Source organism: Oncorhynchus nerka, linkage group LG28 (genome assembly GCF_034236695.1).
Source record: "Oncorhynchus nerka isolate Pitt River linkage group LG28, Oner_Uvic_2.0, whole genome shotgun sequence".
Lineage (NCBI taxonomy): Eukaryota > Metazoa > Chordata > Actinopteri > Salmoniformes > Salmonidae > Oncorhynchus > Oncorhynchus nerka.
This window is the reverse complement of record NC_088423.1, coordinates 39,143,816-39,161,085: the sequence shown is the minus strand read 5'-3', so window position 1 is coordinate 39,161,085 and position 17,270 is coordinate 39,143,816. Positions and strand designations below refer to the sequence as shown.

The following is a 17,270-nucleotide window of genomic DNA, read 5'->3' as shown; positions in this document are numbered from 1 at the left end:
GTTGCAGGCTGCAGAACGTTCTCCACGGCGTCTCCAGACTCTGTCACATGTGCTCAGTGTGAACCTGCTTTCATCTGTGAAGAGCACAGGGCGCCAGTGACGAATTTGCCAATCTTGGTGTTCTCTGGCAAATGCCAAACGTCCTTCACGGTGTTGGGCTGTAAGCACAACCCCCACCTGTGGACGTCGGGCCCTCATACCACCCTCATGGAGTCTGTTTCTGACTGTTTGAGCAGACACATGCACATTTGTGGCCTGCTGGAGGCCATTTTGCAGGGCTCTGGCAGTGCTCCTCCTTGCAAAGGTGGAGGTAGCGGTCTTGCTGCTGGGTTGTTGCCCCCCTACGGCCTCCTCAACGTCTCCTGATGTACTGGCCTGTCTCCTGGTAGCGTCTCCATGCTCTGGACACTACACTGACAGACACGACAAACTTTCTTGCCACAACTCGCATTCATGTGCCATCCTGGATGAGCTGCACTACCTGAGCCACTTGTGTGGGTTGTAGACTCCGTCTCATGCTACCACTAGAGTGAAAGCACCGCCAGCATTCAAAAGTGACCAAAACATCAGCCAGGAAGCATAGGAACTGAGAAGTGGTCTGTGGTCAACAACTGCAGAACCACTCCTTTATTGGGGGTGTCTTGCTAATTGCCTATAATTTCCACCTGTTTGTTCTTTCCATTTGCACAACAGCATATGAAATTTATTGTCAATCAGTGTTGCTTCCTAAGTGGACAGTTTGATTTCACAGAAGTGTGATTGACTTGGAGTTACATTGTGTTGTTTAAGTGTTCCCTTTATTTTTTTGAGCAGTGTTGATCAGATAACTGTTAACCCCCTTTATACAATGAATGTTAGAAACACCTTTGGCAGGAAATTACAGCTTTGAGCCTTTTTGGGTAAGTCTGGGAGCTTTGCCCACTTGGATTGTACAATATTTGCTCATTACTCTTCAAAATAATTCAAGCTCCATCAAGTTGGTTGTTGATCATTGCTAGAAACCATTTGCATGTCTTGCCATAGATTTTCAAGCCACTTTATGTCAAAACTAGGCCTCTCAGGAACATTCAATGGTGTCTTGGTAAGCAACTCCAGTATAGATTTGGCTTTGTGATTTAGGTTATTGTCCTGCTTAAAGGTGAATTAATCTCCCATGTTGAAAAGAAGACTGAACCAGGTTTTTCATGGTTTGCTTTATTCTGTTTAATTTTGTCTCAGAAAACTCCCTAATCCTTACCGATGACAAGCAGACCCACCAACATCCTTGAAAATATCAAGAGTGGTACTCGGTGATGTGTTGTGTTGGATTTGTCGCAAACATAATGTTTTGTATTCAGGACAAAAATAACATTTCTTTGCCACTATTACTTGAGTTCCTTGATGCAAGTATCATACTTCCAGTGCCAACAGAGATGGGGCGGCAGGGTAGCCTAGTGGTTAGAGCGTTGGACTAGTAACCGGAAGGTTGCAAGTTCAAATCCCCGAGCTGACAAGTAACAAATCTGTCGTTCTGCCCCTGAACAGGCAGTTAACCCACTGTTCCTAGGCCGTCATTGAAAATAAGAATTTGTTCTTAACTGACTTGCCTAGTAAAATAAAGGTAAAAAAAAAAAGATGGCTGCTTCGCGTTCCTAGGAAACTATGCGGTCTTGTTTTTTTATGTGTTATTTCTTACATTGTTACCCCAGGAAATCTTACGTTTTATTACATACAGCCAGAGAGAACTATTGGATATAAGAGCAACGTCAACTCAACAACATTACGACCAGGAATACGACTTTTCTGAAGTGGATCCTCTGTTTGGTCCACCACCCTGGACAATGGATCGGAACCCAGCCGCGACCCAAAGCAATGGTGCCACAGAAGGGGCAGACGGAGCGGTCTTCTGGTTAGGCTCCGTAGACGGGCACATCGCGCACCGCTCCCGAGCATACTATTCACAAATGTCCAGTCTCTTGACAACAAGGTAAACTAAATCCGAGCAAGGGCTGCCTTCCAGATATTGAAACATTCTTTATTTCATGGAAAAATGTCTCAATCGGGGAATGTCATCAGAGTCGGTAGAGCCACCTGGTTTCTTCACGCATCGCGCCGACAGAAACATGCATCTCTCTGGTAAGAAGAAGGGCGGAGGCCTTATGATTAACGAGACGTAGTCTGATCGTAAGAACTTACAGGATCTCAAGTCCTTTTGTTCACCTGACCTAGAATTCCTTACAATCAAATGCCGACCTCATTATCTACCAAGAGAATTCTCTTCGATCATAATCACAGTCCTGTATATCCTCCCCAAGCAGACATATCGACGGCCCTGAAATAACTGCATTGGGCTCTATGTAAACTGGAAACCACATATCCTGAGGCTGCATTTATTGTAACTGGGGATTTTAACAAGGCTAATCTGAAAACAAGACTCCCTAAATTTGATCAGCATATTGAATGCGTGACCCGGGCACATAAAAAGCCCTCCCCCGCCCTCCGTTCGGAAAATCTAACCACGACTCCATTTTGTTGCTCTCAGCCTATAGACAGAAGCTGAAACAGGAAACACCCGTGCTCAGGCCTGTTCAAAGCTGGTCTGACCAATCGGATTCCACGCTTCAAGATTGCTTCGATCACGTGGACTGGGATATGTTCCGCATAGCGTCGGACAATGACATTGATGAATACACTGATTCGCTGAGCGAGTTAATTAGCAAGTGCATCGGTGATGTCGTATTCACAGCGTCTAGTAAAACCTTCCCCATCCAGAAACCGTGGATTGATGGCAGCATTCGCTCAAAACTGAAAGCGCGAACCACTGCTTTTAACTTCTTGCGTCGAGCCATCCCGGATCCGGGATCGTGACTACAGCCTCAAGCCTATTACCATAACGCATGTTCAGTTTTTCCTGAAAGATGATTTGTTTAGGAGAAATCGTTCCATTTTGTAGGTCACGTTTAGTACGAAAACAACCTGTTCCAGGATTTGTAAATCTATTCGCAAGCTCATTCGTTAACTATTCATGAAAATCGCAAATGAAATGAAATCAATATGCTAGCTCTCAAGCTTAGCCTTTTGTTAACAACACTGTCATCTCAGATTTTCAAAAATATGCTTCTCAACCATAGCAAAACAAGCATTTGTGTAACAGCATTGATAGTTAGCATAGCATTTAGCGTTAGCATTCAGCAGGCAACATTTTCACAAAAACCAGAAAAGCATTCAAATAAAATCATTTACCTTTGAAGAACTTCGGATGTTTTCAATGAGGAGACTCAGTTAGATAGCAAATGTTCAGTTTTTCCTGAAAGATTATTTGTGCAGGAGAAATCGCTCCGTTTTCTGCGTCATGTTTGGCTACCAAAAAAAAACGAAAATTCAGTCATCAAAACGCCGAATCTTTTTCCAAATTAACTCCATAATATCGACTGAAACATGGTAAACATTGTTTATCAATCCTCAAGGTGTTTTTCACATATCTCTTCATGATATATCGTTCAAGGTGTTTTTCACATATCTCTTCATGATATATCGGAAGCCTCCTCTCTCCTCTCAATCACTGGATGACTGCGTGCAGCTTGTAGATTACGCAGCAATTTCAACAAAGGACACCGGGCGGACACCTGGTAAATGTAGTCTCTTATGGCCAATCTTCCAATGATATGCCTACAAATACGTCACAATGCTGCAGACACCTTGTTGATCAATCCTCAGTTTTCTTATATTACAACTATTCAACTCTGTAACTGTTTTAAAATCACCATTGGCCTCATGTTGAAATCCCTGAGCAGTTTGCTTCCTGTCCAGCAACTGAGTTAGGAATGAAGCCTGTATCGTTGTGGTGACTGAGTGTATTGATACACCATCCAAAGCCTAATTAATAACTTCACCATGCTCAAAGGGATATTCAGCATCTGCTTTTTTATCTTGACAAATCTTTGCAAGGCATTGGAATACCTCCCTGTTATTTGTGGTTGAATCTGTGCTTAAAATTCACTACTCGATTGAGGGACCTTACAGATAATTGTATGTGTGGGGTACAGAGATGGGGAGTTTTTTTTTTTACCACTATTGACCACATTTTTTATCCACATTTTTACTCCTGAACTTATTTAGGTTTGTCATAACAAAGGGGTTGAATACTTATTGACTCAAGATATTTCAGCTTTTCATTTTTTATCAATTTGGAAAATGTTCTACCAAAAAATTCTAACTTTGTTTATTGTGTGTAGATCAGTGACAAAAAAAAATCTGAATTTCAGCTGTAACACAACAAAATGCAGAAAAGTAAAGGGGTGTGAATACTTTCTGAAGGTACTGTATATGGTAGTATAATAATGATATACATTGTATGTAAAGATGCATTATACTGTGCCTTATCAGTTGATTTCAGAAACAGGTGTGCAATGCTTAAAGACTAATGTTGATGTTCCCATTTAAGGACACAGTTAATTTAATTCTGATTTCAGTTTTGGTTGTGTTGTTGCATACGATTACATTTAGCCTTTGAAATGCTGATTAGCAAGGTATATTTGCATGGGTTGTCTGTCTCCAGCAACTGCAACTGTTCCTCTCACCACATCAAAACTGTCAGAATCCTTTCAACATAGAATGTCTGTCACCGCATTGCACTGTTCATGGGTATTTTCACAAATGACTTTTATGCAAATATTGCCAAGTCCAGGTTTGAAGTATTGGGGGACTTTGTGGGCCAGGGTCCTTGTGTTGTTGGAACCCTGTCACACCAGATACTTTGATATCCCCCGTACTGAAACAGTGTCACAATCAATTAACATCTGTGAAGGGTGATTTAAGTCCCTCAATTGTTAGAGCCTGAGTCATATCTCTTTTTTAGGTTTTGTCACCCTCGACATTTACCTAGACCTGTGAAACATTAGTTCTATTATTGAGTGCAGAGTTAGGATACTTTTCCACATAGAGAACAGGCTGATTTCGGTACTTCATTTTTCATCCATGATGAGAATGCATCTTAAAAACGGTATCACTAGGAATTTGGACTCTGTAGAAATGGCTAGAAATATTTTCTGTTAAACTCTTTTCATTGTCACACCTTACAAATATTACAAAGATGACAGAGAGTTTGAAATTGTGGTGTACATGTAATTATGCCATTACTAGCATAGTAAATTAACTACTACTTTAATCAGATGTTAATATTTGTTGTCCTGTGTTGCGAAATAGGATAAGTCTGGACGAGGGTAAGAAATGGGATCGTCACAGTTTCTCTCTGGTTCCTTTGTTTCTGGATGGAGCTCTTATGCAACCAGAGAATCACATCATCACGTAAGTGGAGTTAGGGTTGGGTCAACATTAAGTAAACAAAGAACTCATGTTCTTGGTTACAGGTCATCTGTTTATGAAAGTAAAATAGTGTTGTTATTATGCATGAATCGGTAAATAGCACCTAAACTTAATTTCTCAATTTACAGTGTTTTGTTTGCCAGAGGTACTATACACATAGCTGTGTTTGCAAAGTTATTTATTTTTGTTAATGTGTTTAAATTGAATGTCTGGGCCACAGCAGCAATACACGTTTTACAAGAGACAAAGACAATAAGGCTAATAACTTACCTAATGTTCTGTTTCGTTGATTTAAGTTTCACTGGACACTTAAGTCGTATTTCAGAATGGCAGCTGATAAAGATTGACTACAAAGCCATCTTTAGCAGGAGATGCATGGACGGAGATTATCAGACTTGGAACCTACATAACAAGGTTATGTACATAATGAAAGTTATTGATTTGATGCCAACATCAAGATAGGCATGTTTGTTTATTGTCACTGTAAACACAGCACATGGATGCATGTACACAAACACACACACACACACACACACACACACGCACGCACACACACACAGCTGAATCACATTGTACATTCATATAATTTCAGGCTATTGATCTGTAAAAAACATTGAATCAATGTAATGAAATTCACCGCAGGGAATGAAATGTAATGCGTTTGATAGGGAGAGCCATGTGTGATGGGAGAAAAGCAGACCTTTATGAAACGGAGGCCAGGGAACCGCTGTGTGCTGACCCAGGACTACTCCCGAGTCATATCCTCAGAACCATGCATCTGCAGGGCCTATGATTTTGAATGGTATGTAAAGTTATGGTAGACTTCCTCAGTTGTTACATCAGTGAATAGGCAAGGGGACTGTATATGTAACCCATCCCCCAACACTCTGCTGGACATTAAATGGAATTGTTTCTTAATTACTGGAGCCTCACAGGACTTAACAGCCCCCCTAATCACATATCTAATCACCAAAACGATTAGTTTGCTCAACTTTATACCTCTTCAATTTCCCTAATGTTCTCCAGTTTATTACATGTAGCCACTGTGCATGCATCCACACAATCCAATTATGGTTTGCAAATTGTGAATGTGACTAAGCTTGTCTAATTTACATAATGACAAATTATTTATTTTCATCCAATTAATAAGTAAGGAATTGCTAAATTAATTCTAAATGTATTGTATCTTTATCTCTGAAAATCTCTTCTGACAACGATCATGTCACTGGTCTTGTAGTCATACAAAAAATAACTGTCCTATTGCGCAACTACAAAAGCTTTTTAGTGTCAGCGAGGGGAAAGTAGATAGTATTTTATGAACAGTCTCATGTTTTACAGTGATTATGGGTATGAACGTCAAGCTGATGGAAAGTGTTCACCTGCTTTTTGGTTCGACCCAAATACGGTACCAAGAAGCTGTAGCACTAGCCAGAATTACCTCAATAGCACAGGGTAAGTAACTTGTACTATCCCTCATTCCTTCCTCCCTTGTGCAAAATAACACTCTTTCTGTGCAGTGATTTGATATTCAGTGTTTTACCACTCAGTAAATATTGTTTTTGATTGAATAGGGCCCTTTGTTCAGCAAATTACTCTCTCTGCATTGAGACTACAGTAAATCCAGTCTCACTCTCAATTATAAAATGACATCTATGCTGTGAATGTTGTCACTGGTAGGTACAGGAAGGTTTTGTCTAATAACTGCAAAGAGGGAGGAAAGGATGTGTACTCCCCCAGGAAACAGCATTGTTCCCCCAGGCCTCCCAGAGGCCTCAGACTGACCACCAGCCATGGAGACCTCACCGCCAACCTGGGCAGTAACATCACCTTCCTGGTGCATCTGGACGATGTGAGTCTCCTCTCCCACCACTAACCAACACTGTGTCATTAGTAGGCATATTATTATTATTTCATCATGGAGCGGTGGAAGTTTGTCCTGGATTATCTTGTGCTTTTGAAGTGTTGGATGACGTGAAGTCCCCAGAGTCTGAAGCGCTTTTGTCTGGTTTTGGAATGAAAGAGCACTATGACTCACTACATTGTCTCTGTTTCTTTTTCTTTCTATCTTTATCTCTCACTTGCTCCTCCTGAGTTCTCTCTTGTTTGTTCTCGTCTCCCGAGTGCTTCTCCTATGTCTAATCTCAAATCTCATCCCAAGTATTTCCCTAGACAACTCTTCCCTGTGAAAGATAATGCAGTGTCATAACAATCTGTTCTGACTAATGATGTCTGTCTTACTTCCTGTCTCCAGGGAAACTCGTTGTGGACACATATCCAGCTAGACTTTGGGGATGGCATCACGGTCATGTACAACCTGAGCCGGAGAGGCGATGGGATCAAACACAGCTATAGAGCACCTGGGATCTTCAGAGTGACAGCACATGCTGAGAACAGCCAGGGATATGACAGCAGCTCCATGTTCTTACATATCACCAGTATGTCAACAAGAAACACTGGCTCCCTTATGTCTCATGTGGTTTCATGATTTTTCCTGCCTAAGCATGTTACCGCAGTAAGCCACTGACACCAGCATAGATTACAGATGATCATACGTCAAGAACTATAGATTGACAATGCATTTTAAGTGCTTATGAAGCTATTGGATTATGTTGGATTTGTAAATGAACCAATTTACTGTTACCAAAATGACTGCATTTGGTTTGTATTGGCCAATGTGGTTCTCTTGTGTGTCTCAGGCCCAGTGGAGCGTGTGTATCTCTCAGCTCCTATTGTGGCCATCAGGAAGAAGGAAGCCAACCTAACTGCTGTGGTCTGGCCCGTCCACCAAAGAACACTAACCTTTTTCTGGTGGTTTGAAAACAGCTCTGAGGTGAGAGTCCTTCTCCCAATTACACTGACCATTCCTGCTGTATCTGTGTGGGTGCTACACCTTGCCTAGTTCAGGTACCTTGTTGTATTGTAGATTGGAATTGTTTATTCGCAGCACGTTATTTTGGTCCTTTGTGAATTCCATGTGTGCTGCAAAAGGCAAAAGGTTGTGAGGTTTTCTATGCCATTCGCTTTCTCTTGCAAAACCCAGTCCTTAATAACCTTGGGTGGAAGCATCGCGTACACGTTTCAGAAGGAGGGCATGAACAGGGTCGTTGTCCAGGTGTCTTCTGGGTGCAACATACTGCAGGATACCAAGGTCATCATTGTTAAAGGTGAGTGGAAAGGACTCCTTCGAAGGCTTTAATATGAATGCAACATAGGTGCTTGTTTTAATCACACATCTTCTGTATCCATGTTAACACTGCCTTGTTAGTGAGAATGTGGACGTCACCTCTACTCCTTTCTACTCACCTTTATGTCATGAGAAAGAAGAGTAAATTGTAAATTCATGTTAGGTTGTAAGCAATTCCAGCAAACTGAAGGATTCTTAATGGTATGTTGCCACACGGCAAAGCTTTGTGGTAGAGGGTTCATGGAATCATCCTCCATGTTTTGCAGAGTTCTTCAAATCCCTGCTGTTATCATTCTCACCGACTTTGGACGAGCACAACCCTGACATCCCTGAGTGGAGAGAGGATGTGGGCCGTGTGGTGAGGACAGCTGTGTCACAGGTATAGGACTAAGTTCCCTCTGGGACAACAGTCGTCATGAGGTTGTCACGCAATTGCTTTTATGGTCATGATGAGGATAACCCTCTTTAATTCAATGTGACATTTTAAGGAAGTAAAGTAAACATAGATGTGGAGTATGATGTGTTTTCCCACGATAGCAGTGTGCGTGTTTGACTGGAAAACTGCTGTTACAGGTGTCTGGGTTTCCAGAAGAGCAGCTGTTGGTATCGTTGTTTCCAGGTGTTCCAACAACAGCAGAACTATTTATCCTGCCTGAGACTCAGTTGTCTGAACATGGGAAAGGGAATGAAGAGGGCTTAGTGAGTGTAAGCATATTTTTTGTTTGTACTTTAGGAAATCTTCTAGAACGTCTTATCTTGTAATTAATCTACAAAACAATTCACATTTGTATCACCAATGGGGTTTAACTGATTTAATTGGTTTTCCAAGATAATGTTATCATCAGCTTTTCTTCAAATTTGAAAGAATAATCTTTGCAAATGCACATTTTGGGGTGCCATGTCATTTTTCAATTCTGTGATACAGATATCAGACATTCTTATAAATGCCCTGAACCAAGGATTGATCCAGTTTGAGTTGAAACCTGACACTCAAATAATTGTTTACATCACACAGCTAACTTCGGGTAAGTTGCAGTTTTTCTTTGACTCTTTCACAGTATAAAATGCTAAATAACAATGCATAAACAATTATAAATACTATAATAAGCACTGTACCGACACTCAATTCACCACCTGATGTCAACATCAGACATGGATAGATATTTTTCCTTGAATCTCTTTTGTAACTAGCTTATTACAGTAGATTGTCTTATAGTCATGCAATCAATGAGACTTTTAACAACAGCTACCTTTAGTATACACCTTGGTAATCAACAGGGTCATTTGGATATTAGCATATCACTACAACTTGTCAATCATGACTTTACCCTTTTCATTCAGTCACTGATGTGTCTTAAATTGTGTCTGCATGGAAAGGTCTGAGGTGCCTTTAAAATGCTGTAGAAAGGTCAACGACTTCACTGGTCTCCTCTTGGAAGAGAGAAAGATTGGTTGGGGGTGGGTTAATACATACTCTGAATAATATGCCTCAGCACTTAAAGCCATGACTAAGCGCAAACCTTTCAGTGGCGTAGGGAGAAAGAGCGGGACCTCATGGATGGAGGCCCTTCTTAAAATGAAACTTGACAGATGCTCACTCAGACCTAATGGACACCTGCTAAGTGAATAAAAATGAATGATTGCTGGTTTCTTCCCTTGTTTTCTCCCATTGAAATTGTTTCTGCTTTTACCAACTCTTTTTTTTGCGCGTTTTGGATGTTTTTTTACTTTAGTTTATTAGGATCCCCATTAGCTGTAGCTCATGCAGCAGCTACTCTTCTTGGTCAGCACAAAACATAAAGTACATGAGAAAGTACAGAACAGTTATAGACAAGAGTAACAAAGACATAACTACATTCAATTAATGATATCAACAAAATAATTGGCTAAAGCAGAAATCTGTAGGCTAAAGTATTTTTCTGTCTCTGTATTTCCCCAGCACCTCTGGTCGATTCCAACCCAATTCACAGTAGCTCAGCCATGCTGATGTTGCTATCTGTGGCGTTTGTTGGTTTAGTTGCATTCTTCATCTTCAAGTTCAAAAGGTATGTTCTCGTAATAATATTGATTGGTTGGTAATAGCCAACCAATTTTTTTCTTATTTTGTCTTAGTGGCATTCAAAAGCTACATTATACTCTTAAATATCAACTAAGAAGTGAAGTTGTTACAGAACTGCAGCTTAAGTTCACATGACGTCAGTAGAGTGGTGTCTGGCTTGTTAGGAAAATCCCTTGGATCCATGTCCAGGCTGAGGAGAACCAGGAAAAGGAGCCGGAGAGGATCGGCACGGTTAGGCAGAACAACACCATGTCCAAGATGACGCACAGTGAGTTCCCCTCAGAGAAGGAACTTACAGAGAAAGAACTGGAGGCCAGGACCAGAGGTAAGTTAGACCTTACCGTATAGAAAAGTGGCGGACTTGCCTAATGGACCTAGAGCCAAGCCAAGCTCCCATGAGCCAGAGCCAAGCTCCCATGAGCCAGAGCCAAGCTCCCATGAGCCAAGCCAAGCTCCCATGAGCCAAGCCAAGCTCCCATGAGCCAGAGCCAAGCTCCCATGAGCCAGAGCCAAGCTCCCATGAGCCAGAGCCAAGCTCCCATGAGCCAGAGCCAAGCTCCCATGAGCCAGAGCCAAGCTCCCATGAAAATCATCACATGCCGTAGCCTATGTAAATCATCTGTCCACACACAGCAGAAGACAAATCTCTGTTGTGCACTGTAACATATGAGCAATAGTTATATTGTAAATTGTCGTAATAGACATCAAGTTCATTTGCAATTTCAATAATTAATCACGCTAAATACATTGGTTAAAAGGTATAAAAGGTATAATTGAAACATTGTAATACGTTTTCATCATTGCTAGGACAGCAAGTTTAAAAGCCACAAACTGCTAGCTAGTCAGTTAACTCACATATTTTCAAAGAGATAGCTAATGCGTCAAGCGAGCTGCAATAAAAACAACACAGCACCTTATCGTCTATCAGAATAGGTTTGTGTCAGATATTGAGTTCTGATAAAATTATGGATTGCAATGGAAAGCATTGTATCAATATTCAGTGTCATGAGGGCATTATGATTAGCCATTTTAAGATACAGAATGTTTCATGGTGTAGGCCTACTGTATTGTACTTGACAAACCCTTAAGTGCCATTGATTTGTCTTATTTTGTACCATAAGCTCCTGTAAGTATTTGTATTTAATATGGATCCCCAGCTAAATTAAGCCAGTTTATACCATTTTTTAACATTACAATAGATTCACAGATTTCACAACACACTGTGTTCCCCCTCAGGCCCCTACTCCACCATTGCCACATATGTACAGTACAAAATCCATGTGTACGTGTGTGCATAAAGGTCAACATAGGGAAACCATTGGGTTGTTAAATCAGGGGGACTGCTGACTGTTTTTGACAATAGTGCTACTGCAGTGGTCCTGATAGACATGTGGGCGGAAGGCTTTTTGAGAGGTCAGCAATTTGGCCAATCTTCATCTCACAGCAGGTCTCTCCTCCAGCAGACCTTAGTGATCGGAGACAGATAGATTTCTCTTCTGTTGCATCCCAACTATTTATTCTCAATGGTCAGAACAATATGGGAGCTTTAACTTGTACCATTGGATTCAATAATATGGCTGTTGTGTGTCTGTTAAAACCTCTTTGGGCTGAGATCCCCGCTAACGGGATCAATATGATAACAGCCAGTGAAAGTGCAGGGAGCCAAATTCAAAACAACAGAAATCCCATAATTACAAATTCCTCAAACATACAAGTATTTTACACCATTTTAAAGATACACTTCTTGTTAACCTCTTGCCTCTACTTGGGACGCTTGCGTCCCAACTAGAGCTCTGGAAATGCAAATGCCCTACGCTAAATGCTAATAGTATTAGTTAAAACTCAAAAGTTCATTAAAATACACATGCAGGGTATCAAATTAAAGCTACACTCGTTGTGAATCCAGGCAACAAGTCAGATTTTTAAAATGCTTTTCGGCGACAGCATGAGAAGCTATTATCTGATAGCATGCACCAATACACTACAACAGAAAAGCACAGCAGGGGACGTAAACAAAATAATTAGCATTTCGGCGTTACACAAACCGCACAATAAAATAGAAAACAGTCATTACCTTTCACCATCTTCTTTGTTGGCACTCCTAGATGTCCCATAAACACTATTGGGTCTTTATTTCGATTAAATCGGGCCATATAAAGCCAAGATATCGTTATATGTAGACTGTGTGATAAACGAAAAAAACAGCGATTTCACAACGTAACGTCATTTTTTAAAATTCAAAAAGTAGACGATAAACTTTCACAAAACACTTCGAAATATGTTTGTAATGCTACTTTAGGTATTAGTAAACGTTAATAAGCGATAAAAATCATCCGTAGGCGATGTAAATATCATTAGCTGTCGTCTTGGAAAAAATTTCAGGAGAGAGCTCTTCCGGAATGATCTGGGCGGAGACCGGAGGTAAGTCGTGCCCCTCTTTCGGTTCAACCAAGAATCTATGATGATTCAATTCACAAGACTCTAGACAACATGGGGATGCTGTGGGAGTTGAATGCTCGGTCTTATCTAATTCGGCTCACTGTTAACAATTGCTTGAAGTGGCGCAAGGATATTTATTTCCATTTTCTGTGATCAGGTTTTCCTGCGCTTTCCGATGTAACGCACGTTATGTAATAGCCACAGTCGTGATTTAACCAGTTTTAAAAACGTCCGAGGGTTTCCTATCCACACATTCTAACCATATGAACGTACTATATTCCTGGCATGAGTAGCAGGGCGCTGAAATGTTGCGCGATTTTTAACAAAATGTTCAAAAAAGTAGAGGGTCGACTGAAGAGGTTAATCCCACCACAGTGTCCGATTTCAAAAAGGCTTTTACGACGAAAGCAAACCTAACGATTATGTTAGGTCAGAGCCAAGTCACAGAAAAACAGCCATTTTTCGAGCCAAAGAGAGGAGTCACAAAAAGCAGAAATATAGATAAAATGAATCATTAACCTTTGATGATCTTCATCAGATGACACTCATAGGACTTCATGTTACACAATACATGTATGTTTTGTTCGATAAAGTTCATATTTATATTAAAAAAATCTCAGTATACATTGGCGCGTTATGTTCAGTAGTTCCAAAACATCCAGGGATTTTGCAGAGGGCCACATCAATTTACAGAAATACTCATAATAAACATTGATAAAAGATACAACTATTATGCATGGAATTATAGATAAACTTCTCCTTAATGCAACCACTGTGTCAGATTTCAAAAAAGCTTTACTGAAAACGCACACCATGCTATAATCTGAGTACGGTGCCAAAACAGCCAAAGAGATATCCGCCATGTTGTGGAGTCAACATTAGTCAAAAATAGCATTATAAATATTCACTTAACTTTGATGATCTTCATCAGAATGCACTCGAAGGAATCTCAGTTCCACAATAAATGTTTGATTTGTTCGATAAAGTTCATCATTTATGTTCAAATACCTCCTTTTGTTAGGGCGTTTGGTAAACCAGTCCAGCCGAAAGGTCGGACGAAAAGTCAAAAAAGTGATATTATAGGTCGTAGAAACATGTCAAACGAAGTATAGAATCAATCTTTAGGATGTTTTTATCATAAATCTTCAATAATGTTCCAACCTGAGAATTCCTTTGTCTCTAGAAAAGCAATGGAATGCAAGCTAACTTTCACATGACCGCGCGTCACGAGCTCGTGGCAATCTGCCAGACACCTGGCTCAATCCCCTCTCATTCGGCCCTCCTTCACAGTAAAAGCATCAAACAAGGTTCTAAAGACTGTTGACATCTAGTGGAAGCCTTATGTAGTGCAAAATGACCCCACAGACACTTTATATTGGAATGGCAATGAGTTGAAAAACTACAAACCTCAGATTTCCCACTTCCTGGTTGGATTTTTCTCAGGTTTTTGCCTGCCATATGAGTTCTGTTATACTCAAAGACATCATTCAAACAGTTTTAGAAACTTCAGAGTGTTTTCTATCCAAATCTACTAATGATATGCATATCTTAGCTTTTGGGCCTGAGTAGCAGGCAGTTTTACTCTGGGCACCTTATTCATCCAAGCTACTCAATACTGCCCCCAGCCATAAAAAGTTAAGATTCCATGATTACTCTGATGCCTGCAGTGGTTCCTATGCTAGTTTAGTTGGTAGGTCGACACAAAGGTCCTCAAATTGCTGCCAACATCAAAACATTCAAATGATACCAACTGGGGTAATTTGCTTTATTGGGGTGTTGGAGACAATAGTGTCTTTGGGGGCACTATTCATAATAATTATACCTGTGTTTATATATTCTATCACCAGGAGAAAATGGAAGAAATGGGGAGAGAGTGATCACAAGAGAGTTTCCTACTTGTACTAATGTTTAAGAAATTAGATTATGAATACTGTAAGTACAGGTTGTGGTGTTTCAATGTACCAATTTAAAAAGCTTTGTTTTCACCCTATACTTTGGTCGCCGAGAATTGCTACTTAATATGTATTTCACAATACTTTGGGATTCTGTATAGCAGGAGAATACATTTGGTGTATATACCTTACTTGAGTATTGAGGAAGCGTAATATGACATCTGTGAATGTCAGAAATAGGCATAAGAACATGCCATTGTTGAAAGAGTAATTGTTTTCTTCAGTGCCAGATAGCATTGCTAATCAAAACTTTAACGCAACATGATTATCTTACAGATGTACATTTGATAATGACAACTGTATCGACTGTACTATTACACAAGGGAGGTGGAATGTAAATAATAACACAGAAAGGCATACTACAAATTAGTGTGGCTGCTTGGGAAACAATCTCTAGATATAATTGAGGCTGTTAAAAGGTGTACGGGTGGATAAAAAGCATGTATGCCAACATTTTTTATTAGATTGTCCATTATAGAATCTTGGCACACTGAACAGAGGTGGTTTTCTATTAGCCTACTGCTAATATAATAATATTTCTCACTTTTTCTAGCATGTCATAATTTACTTTGTAACTGTAACATCTAAGATAATATGATGAGGTAAGCAAGTGTTGATCATGGTGATTTTAATATTAGTAAATGTTTTAAACCATTTATGGGATGGTCTTGTTGAAGATTTAGCAAAAGTTGCTTAACATTGTAGTGCATGAGCTATACTGTATTGTTAATTTTGTTAGATAAGCTAATATTTCAGTTTTTACCCCATAGTTCTCACTGTAAACAAAATGAAGTGTTGTAATTGTTCAAAATAAATGTATTTTTCTATGAAAGTAGGCCTATGTTGTTTTTTACATGTACACATTGTATTGATGTATTTCAAGGTAACTAGCCTTGATCACGGATTCTGATAATTGATGACCATACTGTAAAAACAGAAAGTCTTAAAACACCATGATTGTGTAATGAAACCATGAAAGGTAATGCACCTACTGTAAGCTGAGATCTGGTGTCTGGAGGATGTAAATGTTTTAATACACAGAATGTGTTTTAAAACAGAAATGTAGTACTCTGAGTAACCCAAAGTGGTTATTCAACCTGAATATTGTTGCTAATAGGGATTTCAGTGCATGTAGAAGTCTGCATCAAGACACACAACAACAAAAAACAGTTTTTCATACAATCAATGAATTAGAAATGCAAATGGTTGATAACCTACAAATTGATTGGTGATACTTTAAGGGCCTATGGTGATTTTTTTTTTGTGGAAGTCCACCTTTATTTTTTATGATGCTTTATTTTGATGTAAAAAATGTCCCCTCTCCGGCACTCGACGTTGCAGGTCCTGGCAACCCATCATCATGCACACTTGGCAACCCTCATTATGCACACCTGGACTCCATTACTACCCTGATTACCTTTAATTAACTAGGCAAGTCAGTGACGTAAGAACAAATTATTATTTGCAATGATGGCCTACACCGGCCAATTGTGCGCCGCCCTATGGGACTCCCAATCACGGCCAGTTGTGATACAGCCTGGATTCAAACCAGGGTGTCTGTAGTGACACCTCTAGCACTGAAATGCATTGCCTTAGACTGCTGTGCTACTCGAGAACCAATGGCAGAGGCAAGTGCAGAATCCTCAGTTCTTGCAATTCAACCACCAGTTACTGCAGGTGGTTTGAACACTGTGCTTGACAATGCCTGCCAAATGATAAAATACATAGAACAATGTTAAGCATTAAGACACTTCAGAAAAGGGGATCTAATTCTGTACTAGACAGGATTCAAAACATTATAATAGGGTTTTCAACCTTTTTTGTTAATAATCCCAGTCTCTGGCAAGGTTTTGCAAAATACTTGATTAAGTGGTGTTACAACACACGGTATAATGTTTCAAAACATCTCAAGATAATGTGTTTCAATAATCTACCACAGTTACAGTTTTGTCTCCTTCAGTTGTTGGCAGCTCAGTTGCCACTAGTTTTGGTCTTACAAAGCACCTCATTTTAACAGTGTAATGCTTCACGTTATTCACCATGGTTCAATGATAGTCTACCTTGTAATAATTGTTTGCAACAGAAGTGATAGACAAACAAACCTATTTCTATATGTTTGTCCTCTCTGTCAGAGGAGTTGTCTGTACTGTCATCGGGACAGCCTCTAAAACAAACACCCCCCAGCTTCCTGAATCTCTGTTTTACTATTATGCCCAAAGGTTTTGCACAGTGAGTCCTGGCTGGAACACATATGCCTTATATCTGCCAGCTAAAGCTAGACATGCACACTGACACACACACTTCCTGATTATCCAGCATAGGCCCCAACCTA

The 17,270-nt window shown here is 40.1% G+C and overlaps 1 protein-coding gene across 1 annotated transcript in view; it reads left to right on the top strand.

The window, feature by feature from the left end:
* LOC115113216 (VPS10 domain-containing receptor SorCS3-like) overlaps positions 1 to 15,736 on the top strand; it is a 63,573-nt gene extending 47,837 nt beyond the window's left edge. The window contains exons 14-27 of the mRNA XM_029640608.2: positions 5,185 to 5,286; positions 5,601 to 5,718; positions 5,973 to 6,106; positions 6,643 to 6,756; positions 6,982 to 7,153; positions 7,556 to 7,739; positions 8,001 to 8,134; positions 8,345 to 8,468; positions 8,755 to 8,867; positions 9,062 to 9,193; positions 9,414 to 9,513; positions 10,428 to 10,533; positions 10,712 to 10,872; positions 14,834 to 15,736. Of these exons, the coding sequence (XP_029496468.1) occupies positions 5,185 to 5,286; positions 5,601 to 5,718; positions 5,973 to 6,106; positions 6,643 to 6,756; positions 6,982 to 7,153; positions 7,556 to 7,739; positions 8,001 to 8,134; positions 8,345 to 8,468; positions 8,755 to 8,867; positions 9,062 to 9,193; positions 9,414 to 9,513; positions 10,428 to 10,533; positions 10,712 to 10,872; positions 14,834 to 14,898 (1,759 nt within the window). The 3' untranslated portion in view covers positions 14,899 to 15,736. The remainder of the gene's footprint in view (positions 1 to 5,184; positions 5,287 to 5,600; positions 5,719 to 5,972; positions 6,107 to 6,642; positions 6,757 to 6,981; positions 7,154 to 7,555; positions 7,740 to 8,000; positions 8,135 to 8,344; positions 8,469 to 8,754; positions 8,868 to 9,061; positions 9,194 to 9,413; positions 9,514 to 10,427; positions 10,534 to 10,711; positions 10,873 to 14,833) is intronic.
* Positions 15,737 to 17,270: the final 1,534 nt, after the last annotated feature.